An 18,484-nucleotide genomic window follows, 5' to 3' on the forward strand; every position below is an offset into this window, starting at 1 on the left:
TTGAATCAATTTCATCGAACGTTTGGGTAAAAATCTCCCTCTTCTTGGGTGGGGTATTCATATTCATATAGTATTATATATAATATATTATCTTATTTCTCTAAATTGAAACCGTTTTTTAAATATAATTATTCGCAATAAAAAAATAATAATTTTTTATTTTATAAAAAAAAAAAACATTTTTTTTATTTTCCATGGGGGGGGTTTCGACCCCAAACCCCCCCCCCCTTGTCTACGCCACTGTATACATTGGATTTAATATATCTCTAGGCATTATAATTTATAAGCTTAAAATATTTAAAAAATGTTGTAAAATGGCAATATACTAAAGTAAGTTTATAAAAATGATGACTGGCACTTATCAAACGAAAATCTTTAAAACAATTCGAATATAATTAAAATTTTTGCAATATACTAGTAATAACTTACAAATTATTTTAAAGCATAAAATTATGAGACTCGAACCTATAAGGGGCATTTTAGCGGTTTAGATTCGGTTTAGGTTTGATAAAAAATACCGGTTTTTAGTAGTTTAATGGTTCGGTTGAGATTCGCTTTGGATCCTTGGAATTTTCTTTTTTGATTGACACTTTTTCTTTCCTTTTGGGAATTTTCCTTTTTTGATTGACACTTTTCCTTTTTTGTTTAACACTTTTCCTTTTTTGATTGAACCCTTCCCTATTTAGTTTGACATTTTTCCTTTTTTGATAGAACCCTTTCCTTTTTAGTTTCATACTTTTCCTTTTTTGATCGGATTTTTTCTTAAACCTTTAAAACTTTTCCTTTTTTGATTGACACATTCTTTTTTTGATTGGACCTTTTCCTTTTAATTGACCCTTTTTATTTTTTGATCGACCTTTTCCTTTTATGATTAAAACATTTCCTTTTTTTATTGGGCCTTTTCCTTCTTTAAATGGGAAACCCTGTAATATTTTGTATTTTCTAATATTTTTTTATTTATGTTCGAATTATCATATTTTCAAATATGATTGGTTCTAATAAATTTTATATGATGATTGATTCTAAAAATATTTTATATAATGATTGGTTCTAATAAATTATTATTGCTCCAAAAAAATATATTTCAATATTTAAAAAAATTATCTCACCACCAGTCTGGCTACGCACCATAGGATAAATATTTCAATCTTTAATTATATTCTATATGAATCAAAAAAGACTGACTATTACTCTACGGTATATTTGCATGTTTGCTCATATAAATATAATTTAAACTGATATGCACAAACGCGTATTAGAATACTAAATGAGTGGCATGCTTAAAGTCTTAATTTCTTATTACTTAATTTTAATTTCTTCTTACTTTTCTGGCTATTGGGTTTTAAGCCGACCTTAGACACAGCCTATTACTTTTAAATTATTAATGACATTAATGATATGTCAATCACAATAATCTGAAAATTTACATTTTTTAAATAAATTAAAATAATAAGCCATATTTTTATCTGATCACTTATTTTGTATATAGTTTAAAATTGGTTCGCCCTACTTTTATATATCTGAGGAAAAACCGAGAAAAAAATATCATTTATGATTATCATTGTGATGTAGATAGAAATTGAAAAAAGTTTGAAATGGCTTTATTTTTAATTCGCAAAATAAATTTTCTATAAAATCATCATAAATTGAGATGAACATTATATCAAACATATTTTAAATTTACCTCTTGGGCTCGTAGGAAGTAATTTTTGAATATAGTTTTGTTTTCCTCGCTCTGGGAAGATAGAGTCATAATAGCATTCCCGGGGACGAAACCCCAATGACAATTTTCAAAATCGTTCACGGGTCTTTTTTCACCGTTTAAGCATAAAAGCGAATAATCTTGCGGTTGAAATCCTATTTCTAAAAATAATATATAGCTAATTAAGAAGCAACAAATCTTTTAAATTATTTTAATATAAAAATTTGTCATATTTTTTGGGTTAATAAATTCATGGTTTATCATTATCCATTGTCGAATAATAACACCCAGAGAAAATAACTTTATATTTTATAAAATTTAATATTGGAATGCTACTTGACAGTGGTGTATCTAGGATTTTTCTATAAGGGGTGAAATATTTTTGGGGAGCGTTCTTAGCTGGCATTCGGCCAGTCTTCTCTCGGCCTTCGGCCGGGTCATATGTTTGACCTATTGAATTAAATTATCCCAATTTTTTTTATTATTTTAAGTTAGGTATATTATATTTAATAAAAAAATTTAAGTGCAATATTGAAATAAAGTTTAGTGTCATTTTAATTTGCTTTAAAAACTAGCCTTATCTTAAATTCTCATACAATAAATAGAATAATTTTTTTTTGAAAATACTAATTGTAGTGTGTATAAAATATTGACTAGAAAATAATTTAAAAAACAAATTTTTATAACTTCTTATAAAATACAATATTATACAAAAAATTTATTAAATAGTATAATTATAATGTGATTTTTAATTTTCATGGGAAATTCTTCCAATTCATCAGTAATTTTATCGTTGGAACCAAATCTCCGGGTATATTTAACAGAGCTAACCCATTTAGCCGAGATTCGGAAGTAGTATTTCTTAAATAAGTTTTCAACCTTCTCAAGTTGATAAAAGTCATATGTTGTAATAGGCAAACATGCAAGAATACAGGCGAGTAACCAATGGGAGGGAAAGGGGGATATTCCCCCCCTTCGCAAATTTGACAGTTTTCATAAATATCATTTAAAGCTAACAAAAATTTTACCCCCCACCCCCCCCCCCCTCCCCAATCAAAATTTTACAAATATTTGAATATCAATTTTCCAACATAAAACTTATTTTTTATAAATAAATTTTATTAAAATTTCCTTTCCTTGTGATTACATTAACATTGTTAAAAAATATTAATAAAATGGAAAAATTTTTAGTCAAAGAGATTGAAATCAAACGGTAATTTATTATATTATTATAAATAATTATTTTATGAATTAATAAGTATTATTAATAATATTTTAATAATTAATAAATATCTATAATTTTTTAAATATTTTTCATTTTTACTTCCATTATGTAGAACAAGAAATAGAAATACAAAGGTTAAATAAGGCTGAGCATGAAAAAAAGTAATGCTTCATCAGAAGCGATACCATTATTGAATTCAATTGATCAATCAGAGTTTATCATTGCTGCTAGTTGCATCAATAAATTATTTTCCTATAGCTCACTACTTTATAGAAATTTACAAAAACCAGATTTAGATTTGGTTCAGGTTATTGATTTGGCGGAAAATATATATGAAAAGGTAGATAGAATAAGAATGAATGTAAATGAATATTTCCAAAATATTTATCTAGACGTTGAATCGAAGACTAAATTTTATTATATAACACTAATTAAACCTCGTCTAGCACATAAGCAATTAAATAAAAAAATTTGTATAATATATTTGATAAGAAGTTAAAAAAAACTTGTTTTTTAAATTATTTTCTAGTCAATATTTTATATACACTACTATTAGTATTTTCAAATATGAGAATTTAAGCTGAGGCTAGTTTTTAAAGCAAATTTTAATAAAAATGACATTAACTTTGCATTTAAAAAAACTTTATTAAATATAATATACGTAACTTTAAATAATAAAAAATAGGCTTGTAATATCCATAAGCACGAATTAGTAAATAATAGTTAAAAATAGAAATATAATTATTATTAAATTATGAATAATTTAATAGAATAGATAAAACATAAGACTCGGCCAAAGGCCGGGGAAAAGCTGGCAGAAGGCCAGGTAAGAAAGGTTTGGGGGCGAAACCCCCCCAAAAAACACCCCCTTAAAAAAATCCTGGATACGCCACTGCAAGAATATAAAACAACTTCAAAATATTTCGAAATTGAGCCAAGGTTTCCTTACACCTATTGAGCGCATCAATATCATGCTCAGGTAAAATAACCAAACGTAGTTAATATTTAAACAATAATTCGAATTCATTGATTAAATTGATTTCAGTATCAATTTACCAATAGTGGTATCAGAAAACGAAGAAGGGTCTTTAGGTAATAAAATTTGAAGAATGCTAAAGACTTGTTTTTTATCTAAAAACTATACTTTTATTTGCGATAAATAAGTATCTAAGAATGGGATGAAAATGGATATTTTATTATATTCTTCATTTGAATCAACATTTATATTACAACTCAATAATTGGGTTCTAGACTAGGTTTATTAGTGTTATATCATAAGATTTAGTTTTCGATTCAACGTCTAGATAAATATTATGAAAATATTGATCTACATTCATTCTTATTGTATTTACCTGTTCAAGTACATTTTCCGCCATAACCTGAACCTAATCTAAATTTGGTTTTTGTAAATTTCTACAAAGTAGTGATTAGGAAAATAATTTCTTAATGCAACTAGCAGCAAAGATAAACTTTGATTGATATTGAAAATTTTAACAAAGGGGGGGGGGGGTTTATTAGCTTAAAATGATATTTATGAAAACAGTTATAACTTTTTAGAAGTGAAAACAATCATAATGATAGCTAAGAAATTACCTCAATATAGGAAAATATACTAAAAAAAACTTGCGGTACGATTTCATATTTGTGATCTGCAAGTAACATTTATTTAATTTATTTTTACTTCAAAAATAATCTATGTAGGCTTCTCTTCTAGACCCAAGATTTTAAAAATTATAAATTGTGATTCATATAATTGAACAAAATTATTAAGCGTGGAATTTATTATAAAATACTTTTAAACGTAAGGAGTATGATAATATTAAGGTAGTCTAGTAAATATAACGATTGAAGATCAAGAGGAAATATTATATTCAAATTATTTGACAAACTTAGCAACAATCATTCAAGTACACATTATAAATCCAGTGATTTAGAACAAGAATGTCATCTTCTCTGAAACCGACATTCACAAGATATGGATGTTCTACATTTCTGGAGAGAAAAGAAGATCGAACTTCCTAATCTTTCCACGTTAGTTAAAAAAAATTCTTTGTGTTCCAGCAACAACTAGCACAGAGTGAAAGATCTGCCGCTGGGTTGACATATAATTCAAGGAGATCATCATTATGTCCGGATATTTAAATAAAATTATTTTTATACAAAATAAATATAAAATTACATAAGATTTTGAAATTATACTGAGTTTATCTTCAGTAAAATTCTAAAAATATGCCGAGATACCGCCCCCCCCCTCATAGAACGGCGCTATTTATAACCTATAAGTTTTAATAAAATATTTGATATGATATTTTTGCCAATAGCCAAAAAATCCGATAGAACAAACCAACCCCTCCTCCAATAGGGCACATCTAACTGAGAGATACTAAAGTAATCACTGCCAAAGATATATTGCGCTGTCTTTGATTACAAAAAAAGGAAGCAAGAAAATTATTGAAAATTTTTAAACCTATATTTTCGTACTCCTTGAGCAAAATGATCGGTGTAGACTCTCTTAAAAACGCGACATCTCCTTTATTCGCTTTTAGGCATTCAAAAGCTCCTTGTTCTCCGGCAAATCTATCGTAACCCATGCATTGCATATGTATATTGGAGCATGCGCTGCAAACGCTAGAGGGGTTGAAACCTTGATATTATTCAATGGAAAAAAAAATTATAAGCTTACTAATAAAAGAAAGAAGAAAAAATAATAATAAACAAAACAGATATATATTGATACCTAAGTTGTTGTCTTTAATTAGGGCGTTAGGAGCACAACTCCCATTGAAAAATTTTGATATAGCTATTACCGGGTTGTCACAATCGAAGGATGGTAGTAAATTTTTTTCATATAATACTCCTTTTTTGAAATTAATAATTTGTATTTTAACATATTACATAATGTTATTAAATTGGTAAATAATTAATAGATTTTATGTGTAAATAGTCGAAATATTTTTATCTCAAAATTACAAAAATTTATTTTTAATAACCTATAGGAATAATCCACCCTGCGCTCATTCCAACAGCTGTATGACAAGATTTGGTTCCTTTTAGATCTGCCAAGGAATTTATATGAGAATTGGTCTTAACCAAGGCGATAGTTTTGTAAGAAGGCTGGGAATTTGATTCTTGTAAAAAATGAATATTGAAATCAAATATAAGGATGGTTAAATTCACAGCAATCATTAATAGGTTTTTTTAAGGTAAAATATAATATTATTTTAAAATGTAAATCAAAACAAATTATAAAATATAAATTAAAAATTGAGTTCTAATAAAATAAATAATAACCTGGCCCATAGCTTTCGGCCAATAAAGGAACCATACTATAATGAACTCCTGCTATGTACACTAACCCTGAATCTAAATTAACTATGTCAGCCCCTGAATTTTCAATCTTTCGCATGCATTCATAATCGTTTTTGGTTATGACACATTCCAATTGTTCTGGCCACCCTTGAGAATTGAAGGCTCTACTCATATCCTCGCATTTTTTAGCTGTCATCCCCATTTTAACGCACATTCGAACTTCAGAAGGTAAATTTTAATTTTTTTTTTTGATGACATATATACAAAATAAGAAAAAAGGAAAAATTGTCATTGGACGAGAAGATATCTTCGAAAAACAAAGTATTTTAAATGAGTATAAAAAATGTAATAGCTTAGGTCAGTTCTATTTAGAGATTTATCTAAATTTATAATAATGTGTATGTTAGCGCCAATGTATATTATTCGGAAATATATTATTTTTGATAAATCTGTTTAGCGGGAAATCCAATATGACCCCTTTTTAGACCTAGGTTAGTTCGGAATTTTCCTAAATAAAAAATTTACTTTACCCTTATCCAGTTATTTTTACAGCCAGGAATTTTAAAATTTAGTTTTTTAAATAAATGGCTGTATTTTGTTAATCATTTTTCAAAAATTGAAAATATAAGCTGCTAAATTTAAAGATCCATTTCCATTTATATTTTCAAAAGAATTATTTGGACTTGATTTTGTAAAATTATTTTAACATCCGGATCACCCTGTGTTTGTAATTTATTTTTAAACTTTCAATCACACGTGGATCTGGCCGAATTTCAGGCCTGCTTTTTATTTACCCACGAAATATGAACCGAATAATTTTGCCTTAAACTTCGTTTGTAATTTATATAAAAAATGGGCGGAAAAATGAATAAAAATTTTAAGTTACTCAAAAGTTCATAGCAAAATTGTCAATATTAATTGGGTGGGTATTCTCGAATACTGATAGATTTCTATTAAATTCATCTAATATTTAAAAACACGTGCACAATAAACTATTCAAAGTTAAAAAAATAACAGTCAATAGTGACGGGCGAATATATCTAGCTAAGAAGAGAAGGAGATTTAAACCAATATAGGAAGATTTTGATATAAAAGGCATATTAAGGTAATTATATAATGCGCGTAGTAGCCAAGAATTTTCAGAGGAGGGGGGGGGGGGATAATTTTTTAAATATTGAAATGGTTTTTTTTGGAGCATTAAAAATTTATTAAAATCATCATATAAAATTTATTACAACCAATCATATTTTAAAAATGACAATTGCTAACACAAATAGTAAAATATTGTAAAATACAAAATAATTATGAGCTACGTTAAAAAATATTATAACTCTCTAATCCTGTATGAAATCACAATAAAATTAATCAATCATATGATGATTTAACAAGTTAAATATAATTCATAAACAGAAATTTAATCTTCTTTGCGATTGTGCCAATTTTTGACCAACTTTTTTTTTAAATAAGGATTAAATTTCTATTTTTATGTATATAAAGTAAAGCTTTCAATCGATTTTATGATGCCGGGTCTGATATCGATTTTTATTCTCCGTAATGAAGAAATTTGTAATAATTGTTATTGTTGCCAAAAGAATTACAAAATATAGTTTAAAGTATGCAATGCTTCGGCGTTTCTTGGAGGATTATCAACTAATCAAACTTTCATACCAAGATAATTCTAAAATTAGTTGGTCAACACATCAGATATGGTCTTCAGATTCATTTATATCCTTGAATAAAATTGAGCTAATTATATTTAATCTCAATATCAAGTTATAATATATCCTAAGACGGATTTCTAAGTAAATATGAAATATCTGGTTCGGGCTATTCTGATATTTCAAGGGCAATTAAAATAGACTTTTCTAGATCTAAAAAGGCTATAACAGTATGATGTCGAAGGCTCTATAGTGTTGGGCATGATATCTGCAGTTTTTCTTCTTCTTGTAGCGCAAGAAGTCTTATAAATGACTGTTTATCAAATCGTGTCTAAATAATGATAACTAATCTCCTGAAGACCTGATTTCTTTCTTATCCATCTTGATTCTTCATTTTTTTCATTAGTTTTATTTGCAATCATTGTGCTTGTGCAGATTGTGGCGGTAACTGGGTTTGGGTTATATAATTTTTATATTAAATTATATTAGTTTTAAGTTTTTGGTTGATAAAATTTTCTTTTATCCATTCAGTGTTTAAGATTCATAAAAATATAGAAAATTTGCTTCAAATTTTAGTAGAAAAAAGTATTAAAATACACATGAAAGAAATAAAAAAATTAATTTAAATTTTTTGCTAAAATTTAAAATAGAATACAACCTATTTAGAATATAACCTATTTGAAATAGAATGTAACCTATTTGAAATATAAATATTTTAATTTCTCAATTTATAAAACCTTTAAAAAAAAATATGTTATAATGGTAGAATTGAGATTAAATTATTTTTTACTTTGGTCGTTACCAAGAAAATTACACATGATCAAGATAAGGTGTAGAACTTGATTATTATTGGTCAGCTTCATTTTTTTATACTTTTAAAAATAACGAAATTATATAATGATATATTTATGAACCATGATTCATGGTAAAAATATAGACAAGTTTTCTTTTTATTACAAAATTTTATTCTTGTTTCAAGTTTCGAATCATTAAATAGCGGAAGTTTATTTTATTTCTTATCTTCAACTTCAAATATCAAACTAGTTTTAATTAGAAAATGAGTTTAAGTGAGTATAATAATATTACTAAATTCTTTATTGCAATTTGTAAAATATAATAAATAATGTAATTAAAAATAAATTCATCGGGTATTTTTATATATTAAATGTAGCGATAAGAAATTTTAATTAATTTTATACAGGGTGTGGAGACAAAAATGTGATTTTTTAAAAAAATAATTGATTTAAATAAAGTAAATATAAAGTTGATTGATTTTGCTAAAACTATGGGTAAAACAGCTAAAGGAAAGCTAAAGATATCCAAGCATTCAAGGCCTAATTTGAAAGGTATCTTTAGAAGTGGAAAAAAAGATATATTATATGAATTAAATAAATCGATATATTATTATAATATTATTACAATTTCAAACTCTGAATTATAATAAATTCTTTAAGGTATTTTAATATATGTGGAATTATTTATTTATTAATTATGTTTTTATTCTCATACAATGTTTATAGGTGGGATGAAGCTAAAACAAATGGTCCCACACTGATGCCTCCGATAAAGGTAGTAAAAAAAAATTCCAATAGTTTTACAATATTCCAGGAAAGAAATGTGAGCTAGTGTTTCATATTAAGAAACATCTAAACATACCTCCCATATATTAGGTAAAATAGAGTATATAGATCCCCAATTTTGGTAAAAATCAAAGTATATAATGATAAAATTGAAAGATGCCCGGAGGAGGTGGCGTGATTTATACCCATTTTAAGTTTGTCCTTCCAATTTTTGTGACTATTTATGATTTATTTAAATAGTTGATGAATTATGATCGATTAATAATATTATAAAATAACTTGATTATGTCATAATAGGTAATAGAAAATATTTCCCCAATAATCATACTTAAGTCTTACTAGCGCTGCTTTATCAAACAATTTATTTTTTTTAAAAAAATAATATTTTGATATTGAATTTAAAAGGTGTTATGTCCTTGCTATAGAATTGTATTTTTGTATCAAGAAATTTAATGTTAAAATAAAATACTTCAATTTTTACTTATAGAGATATCTTGAGCTTCAACAAGAATGATGAATGAATGTATGAATACAGCTATAAGAATCTCGATTTGCCATATTTTATTAATCATCATTTATATTTGGTTTTTTCTTGGATTCAAAATTATGGCCATAACATAATTATTAAAATAATAAATGCCAAAAATACTATTTTTTAAGCCAAAATTTTTCCATAATTTTATTTTTTACCTGAGAAAAATATTTCAAAATAAATAAATAAAATCAAAAAAATACCATTTTATATATTTAATAATATCCCCCACCCCCCTTATATGTTTTTTTTAAATTTTGTTTTATATTTGTCTTATTTTATTGTTTACTTGATTTTATTACATTCTTTTAATATAATTTTATATGCTATTTTTTTATAAATAAAAAAATATAATATTTTTTACCCTTTTATTTACCTTTGTTATTGTTATTATAAAAAAAATTTTTTAAAAAAACAAGGTATATAATTTTATAATGACTTATAAAAGAATAACGATGTATTCTTACAAAAAAAATGAATACTAAAATATAAATAACATTAAAATAAATGTGAAAACGATTACCTTAGGTTATAAAAAAAATGTATTCCTTTCATTCTTTTTTTATCTCCAGAAAAAAAAATTTCCAAAGTTTAAAAAATATATGTTGCATTCCATATCAAATCAAGATTCAATCCGACTCTCTGCGATTTTTAAAATTTGTACGATGGTAGTTTATAGTGATGCAAAATCGCTCAACTCAAGCCGGCTTAGCCTCGTTGGGGAGCGAGCCTAAAAAATCAGCTCTACCTTAAAGCCTGAGCCGAAGAAATTCGCTCAACCTTGAAATCGAACAGGGGCGGACTGGCCATAGAGTGAGCATTTAGCCCTCGAGGCCACGAAAATATGTCGATTTTTGAAGCCGATCAGAGAAAAATATCAGGCCAATTAGAAAAAAAAATATTATATTCACATTATTTTTTCTTATCATTTATTTATTTTTATCTCTATTATTTGAATATCACATTCTTTGAAAATTATCATGTCTTTTACTATATTTTAATGTATAAAATAGTGTTGTAAACGAACGCGTACATGAACGAAGTTCGTTTCTTTGAAAAAAATGATGAACCGCGTTCCTTTTATTTTTGACGAACTTTGAACCTGAATGCGTTCCTTTTTTATGACGAACGTGTTCGAATTTAACGTTCGTTCAATTTTAAAAACACTTTTTATTTTTATATATTTAAAAAATTTAATATTAATCTAAATTTTTTAATAAAAAAGTTTTATATATCAACTGTTTTTCCTTTTTCACATTTCAATTTTTTTAACACGCCATTATTATAGTTTATTAATTTGAATATTATTGTTTATATTTTAATTTAATAGATTAGCATAAACATGGATATATTATTAAACAACATCTGATACTGAAAATTCAAAATCAGATGAATTGATACCATGGCCCAAATATGATAAATATTTTACGGTAACATCCTATATTGAAGGAACTAATTCAATATTTACCGAATGTAAAATATGCCCAAAAATTATTATATCAGTTTCAAAATCTTCAAATTTAATTTAAAAAGACATTTGATTGTAATATTAAATATTTTATTTTATATAATATAATATAAGTAAGTAAAATCATTAATTTGAAGAAAAAAAATGCATTTGGGCTAATTGACCCCAACAATAACCTTAAAATAGGGTAAACCATTGATAGACGCAGAATGGGATTAATAAAAGGTATTAAACCTATCACTATCAAATTAATTACATATATTTTATTTTTTTAAAGATTTGAAAATATTACATGAAGATCATCATGTTCTTTCTGCAATTATACATCCAGTATTCAAGCTTCAATGACCATTGAAAAAACTTCTACAGAACGAACCTATAAAAAATAAATTTATAGCGTTTTTGAAAAAATGCATTGAAAACCCTAGAATGCAAGAACTGTTAATTTCGAAGTATCCTTTTTTTGACAACGAAGTGGGGGATGGATTGGAGGAGGATAACTTATCTCAATTTTTTGAAGCAAAGGACAAAACAATAAATGTTTTTAACAAACTCCCGACGTTAAAAGAGTTGTTTATTAAGTATAATACCGCAATTCCCATACCTGCCCCTGTGAGCACGTTTTTAAAATGCCATATTAACTAACAAGCGTTTCTGTCTATCAAATGAAAATTTTGAAAAACAATTGTTATTAAAAATTAATAAGAAAAATTTTTTATAAACAAAAATATCTTTTTATTCGCTATATTATATTGTATATATTCAAATAAAACTATATTATTTTTTAACATGGCTATGGCTAGTATATTGTGTTAGAAAATATAAGACATTTATTTATATTAAATTTAATTTTAAAAAAATTTATCATAAAATTTTGAACGAACGTGAACGCGTTTCTTTTTTTTTGAAAGTGAACGAGAACGCGTTCGAATTTTTTAGAAATGTTTACAGCCTAATAAAATATCAATAACGTCGCTTACCACGTGCTTTTCTTTGTTTTTTTTTCAAATGTAGTGAAAACGCATCCGTTTGAGTAGAGTGAAAGCTAAGTTTTTATTAATTTATTATATTATATTTTTATACATTGATTTATTGTAGAAATAATATAGCCAACATTTGTGATTGTATTTCTTATTCTTAATTCATTGAAATTAAATTAAACCCAGATATAATAATTTTAACAAAATAAATATCTGATCACTTTGATTTTCTAATGTTTCTTTTATTAATTAATTGATTGTTATTTATGTTAATTTATTACTAACTAAGCTCAACGAACTCAGATTGTAAAAATTTACCTAATATTTGGATTACAACAATTTACTTATCATATCATTTACAAAAATTTTCATTAAATATATTGTACAAACCAAATATAATAATCAACTTAAGTATTTTTACACTTATTTATATTATCATTGAATTGAATTGAGATGTATGTAAAAAGTCAAAAGTAAACTACTTATTCATATTTCATAACACATGGACAGTAATGTTTTTGTTATTATTACTGGCGATTTTTATAAAAATAAGTAATTTTTTATGAAATATAAATTTTATTTGAATTTCCAGTTAACATTTTGAGATATTTTTTTTTAGCCTTAAGTTATAAATTAATTAGTAAATGTTTTATGCAACATCATATGAAAGGATGACCAAACATGAATTGCATTATATTAAAATACAATTCTTTAAAAAAATTAATTAAATTTAAATTTACACTTATCTTGTTTATATTTATCATGTGTAGAGTCTACAATGTATTATTTTTTTAGTTAAATTGATATATTTTTAAATATTGTGCATAGAAATGTCAAAAGGGAATTTAAAGTGGAGCTGAAAAATTAAGAGAGAAAAATGCTGCTGGTCTCAAAGCAGCTGGTGCTGATCCGAAACAGCTTAAATTATCTTTCATACCAAGTATTTTTAATACTCCTATTAATTCATCTAAAAAAATTAATTTTTTAAGAATATCAACAATTGCCTCACATTCACATCTACCTGAAACAACTACATTGTCTGCAACATTTTCATTTATTATTGCATCAGTTCAATCATTGCCACACCCATCTATGTTATATTATTCACCATTCACCATTACAGCAGATAAATCATTCACATACCCAGAAGATACATTATCTACAATTACAGCATTTACATCTTTATTATCCTCACACTTGTCAGAAGTGTTGAATAATCTTAAAATGAAAATGAAAATTTAATTTTGAATTCTTATTTTTGTAAGAAACTCATTTTATATTTTATTACCTTGTATAGCTTATTTTTATTTTTTTGTTAAACTTATTTATATATTTTATTTAACCTTTGTGTTAACTTATTCATTCAAATTGTACATGATATATATGGATCCAAAACACTTTTAGACTTATATTTAGTTATTTAATAATAAACTCACCTGTAGTTTTACACCTGGTACACTATTTTACATGGTGTACCGAGTAAAAACCAGAAAAAAGCTCATATGTCTCTCAATTATTTTTGCATAACATAAAAAATTTGATATAAAAAAGTAAAAAACAAAAAAAAAAATTTTTTTATTAAAATATTTTTTGGAAGAATGTTTTCTATTAAAATAATTAATATCCCCAGTACTATTTACATTTGTGACTTACTTTATCAGACCATTGGGGTTGAAGATCTAGAATATTCTAGGATACCGAACTCTAGCGATATATTCTTTCCCTTTGAAAAACTTATAAACATGCTATAATATTATAAATTGCTGAATGGCAAATTTTACATTTTGAATAATGATGATTTTATCCATTGATTTGTATTTTTGTTAAATTATAAATTAATGTGTTTTATTACAAAATTTAACAAACATTAATTAAATTTGTTAATCCATATCAATTAATGACTTTCAGTAAAAGTTTCCTAAATTACAAGAGAACATCACGGACATATACATTTACAGACTGATCCTATTTTTCTCTAACACAGTATCGTCCGATTTGGTTAAAATCAATTTACTCCTGAGCAATTTACCAGACGATTTATATGACAAAATCAGATCTTTATGCTCAGACATTGAATTTTGGACTTTAACTTAAAAATAAAAAAATTTATGATTATATAATAGGGGATTAAATGGTAAACTTCCTTTTTAATATATCAATTTATTAATATTAATTTATCTTACCACGCGTTCGAGACGAAATATTAATTGATTTATTATATACCAATTTATAATTCACAAAGGATTCCAAAAAAAATAATTGAACAAAAATAATATAATTTCTACTTTTTACACCTTTATATTAGTACATTTCGAAAATAAATAAAAATTTATTGATAATCTTCTATAACCATAAAAATAAGATATATTAATTTTGACAAATAATGACTTGACATCAAATATAAATAACTTTTAAATAAAAGAAAGACTAGGCATGGATGATCAAAAAATAATATCTGTCCCCAAAATATATAAATAAAATGATAAAATTATTATCTATAAAATAATATACATCTAAAAGAAAAAAATGGATATAATCTATTAATAATCATTTATTATTACTGTGTATAAATCATGGACCCGAACCGTTATTTATAACGGTTCATTTTGGTTACGGTTCAATATGTAAAAAATTATAATGGTTACGTTTTGGTTACGGTTTTTAAGAAAAATTTTACAAAGGTTCGGTTCAGCTAATTATAAAGATTCATAAATTACGGTTAGAAATTTTTTTTTTATTGAAGCAACACCATCGTCTAATTTATTTTTATCATAAGATCTATGAATTATATATAAAAAAATATATATGATTCAAAATAACTCATTTTAAATATATTATAAGTAATATATTTCTAATATAAATGGATTCATATTTGGTTGTGACGATATCATAAATTTTAGCCCCGAAAAGGCCCTTTCTACAGAAGCTTGTGTTGCGGGAACCGCCAGTACTATAAGAGCAACTTTATATAATTCTGGATATTCAAATTTTTTTGATTCCTAAAATATTAAAACTGAACCGGTTTAAACCGATTTAACCTTTTTTTATAAAGGTTCTTTTTACTCCTTCAAAAAATTATTATATCGGTTCGGTTACGCTGATATTTAAAAAGGTTTATAATGGTTTAACGGTTTGTTACGGTTCACTCCGGGTCCATGGTATAAATTATTATATTAATAAATGATCATCCTACATATCAAAATAACACAAAACCTAAACATAGAACACGTCAAGGTTGTTTAAATACAATATACATCGATTTTGTACCGATTTTTGATTATATAAAAAGTTGTGCTTGTCCAATTAATTTAATGTTCATTTCTGAATCCGTTCCATTTTAATTCAAAAAAATGCAAACTTAAAGGATGAAATTGGTGAAAATATTTTCCTAAAATTTTTGATTATAAAATCGAAAAGATAAAAGCTTTTAGAATGGGGTCATTGAAGAATTTATTTATTTATACCAATGGGCATATTTGATAAAAACCAGACGAAATATATTTATTCTGTACAAGACTAGTAAAATTGCATTAGCTTTGCCAAAACGAAAAAAATTTATAAATTGTTTAATTATTTTATGATTTTATGATTTTTTTAAAATATAATAATGGTAAGAGGAAACATATTTAATCAGGTGTTGAGTAACAAAAAAGAGAGAAGTGAAAAGTTGAATTTATTTATTCACAAAAATGCTTTAAAATACTTAAAAAAGGTCCATCATGCGTCTCATCTGAAATGCGAGAAATAATCAATATAGATAATGAACATATTGATATGATGAGATTTTTTAACGTATTACTAAATTAAGCAAAAATTTCGTTGGAAGAACGTTAAAACCTTTCAAGGATCCATTTGAGCATTCGATACGCATGCATTGCTAATGCGACTAAAACGTAGCTAAAAGAATATCGTAATTGATTAAGTATTTTATTAACAGCAGATCAAGATTCGTTGGAAAGCGGTATTAATATATTTAAAAAAATTAATAAATATATTGTATAAGCAGAACCATAAAAAGTCCTATAGATATTTTGGGCTATACTTACAATATCTTACTATTTCATTTACCGTCACATCGGCTGAACGCAGCTTCAAAGTTCAAACTAATTAAGACTTATTTAAGATCCTACACGGCGCAATACCGCATCGTTAACCTATCCCTGATTTTAATCAAAAATGACATTGCATTGTTGTTAGATCGTACTACTGACACAAATTAAATGACGAAGAACTACTATTTTGTAGTTTTTAATGATTATCTGATAAGCCTATTATTACATGTATTATGAAAAATTTTTAAATGAGCTTAGTTATGTAAACTTTTTTTCAAAAATTAGCCCCTTCTGTAATAAGTTAGTGATGCCCCTGCATCCTTCTAAAGCTAAAAATTTAATACAATATATATGTACAAATATTTTTGCACAAAAAGACTTTTTAGGGTCATCACCACAGATAAATTCACTTATCCATCTATTTTTTTCCCTCATACTATATATATCTATATTCACACCTTCTCATCTCTTCTTCATCAACTACTCCATTTATATCTTACGAATATCATTAATTACACTAACCTTATATCATCTTTCCATTTACATTCAATTACACAGACATTAGTATTTCGAAATGAGCATCAAATAAAAGCTATTTAAAAGTTTATTTTGTTTTCCACCTCGATGTTTTCGTACAACGGAGGGAGGCTAAAAATTTAAACCTAATATCCTATACATGGTTTTGAAAATAAAATGATTTTTCGACTGTTTTATTAATCACTCATCACTATAAATCATTAATATCTTGTGGATCTTAACTAAAATAAAAATATCTTTTGCTTGCTGTTAGTGTTGTTAAAAAGCCCGATTTTTTAAAATGCCCAATTACGGTTATACCCAAAATTATATTATGTAAGCCTCAAGAAAAATCTTAATCGGGCCGTTTTTAAAAATAAACCCAAATCGGGTTTTTTAACACTAGTTAATCGTCTTTAAAAGTTAGGCGGGTGGTGGTATGACAATCAATTTAAACTTGAGTATCAAATATAAAATTTAACCAAATTGTCATAAATAAATCATTTTTTTTAGGTCTTCAAAACAGATCTAAAAAGGGGTGGTTTCAAATATAATATCTTGACATGGAGTCTAAAATTAAAGCTATTAAATTTGAAAAAATATGAAAAAGCCAATTGAAATTGTGTCTTTTATATAAATATCAAGAATATAATTTGCGAAAAAGGGGAAATTTTAATAGATTTAAGTTAAGTATTATTTTAAAAAAATCTTTATGTAGATATTTTCTGATAAAATTTAAAACTGAATCGAATAGTAAAAGATTCATATATTTCAAAGAAATTTTTCGTAGAAGTTATATTATCTGGATTGTTTAATTTATCTAACCATTCTTATATTTTTAAAATAAAAATATTCAATTTTAAAATAAGGCCTGTAACCAGCGTCTACATGAGCGAGAGGGGTAGAAACAGTTTGCATCCTATTTTTTGAGGGGGTAGGCTTCTTTAATGGGGGTAGGACAAATTTTTTGGGGGGTTATCTATTAAATTTTGAGATGAAATAGGACACCATTTATTGCTGTAAAAATTAATACTTTTATTATAGAATTATTATAATACAATTATCGACCAAATCTATATATTGCAAACTATCATACACCATTTTTCCAAATAAAACTTTCCGCTATCCTTTTATTAAATGTAATTTAAAAGGTTTAGATATATCAGCAAGCTCATAATGCCATAATAATTAATTCATTGTAAATAATGGAGGTTTTAATTGAATTTAATATCTAAAAAAGAAATTCTTTATATTCACAAAATATCGATAGTTGGTAGTTGAGATAGATTTATCCTTATAAATTCTCTAAAAAGAGTATCAATATAATTATAAAGGTGAAAATAATAATAAAGGGGGTAGGCAAAGGTTTTTAAGGGGGTTTGCATCCAGTGAAAATCTTGTCATGTAGATGCTGTTGTAACCATTAATTTTTATTTTAGAGGATCTGGCAAATATGTTTTTT

The 18,484-nt window shown here is 25.6% G+C and overlaps 1 protein-coding gene across 1 annotated transcript in view; it reads right to left on the bottom strand.

The window, feature by feature from the left end:
• The window catches only part of LOC135931305 (transferrin 2-like), a 56,815-nt gene extending 46,732 nt beyond the window's left edge, over positions 1-10,083 (bottom strand). Inside the window, exons 1-6 of the mRNA XM_065468322.1 lie at positions 9,956-10,083; positions 6,219-6,455; positions 5,918-6,055; positions 5,665-5,784; positions 5,395-5,571; positions 1,685-1,863 (exon numbers count right to left, since the gene is read on the bottom strand). Of these exons, the coding sequence (XP_065324394.1) occupies positions 1,685-1,863; positions 5,395-5,571; positions 5,665-5,784; positions 5,918-6,055; positions 6,219-6,455; positions 9,956-10,049 (945 nt within the window). The 5' untranslated portion in view covers positions 10,050-10,083. The remainder of the gene's footprint in view (positions 1-1,684; positions 1,864-5,394; positions 5,572-5,664; positions 5,785-5,917; positions 6,056-6,218; positions 6,456-9,955) is intronic.
• Between the last annotated feature and the right edge of the window lie 8,401 nt (positions 10,084-18,484).

This window comes from Gordionus sp. m RMFG-2023, chromosome 1, assembly GCF_954871325.1.
Source record: "Gordionus sp. m RMFG-2023 chromosome 1, tfGorSpeb1-WG-v2, whole genome shotgun sequence".
NCBI lineage: Eukaryota > Metazoa > Nematomorpha > Gordioida > Chordodea > Parachordodidae > Gordionus > Gordionus sp. m RMFG-2023.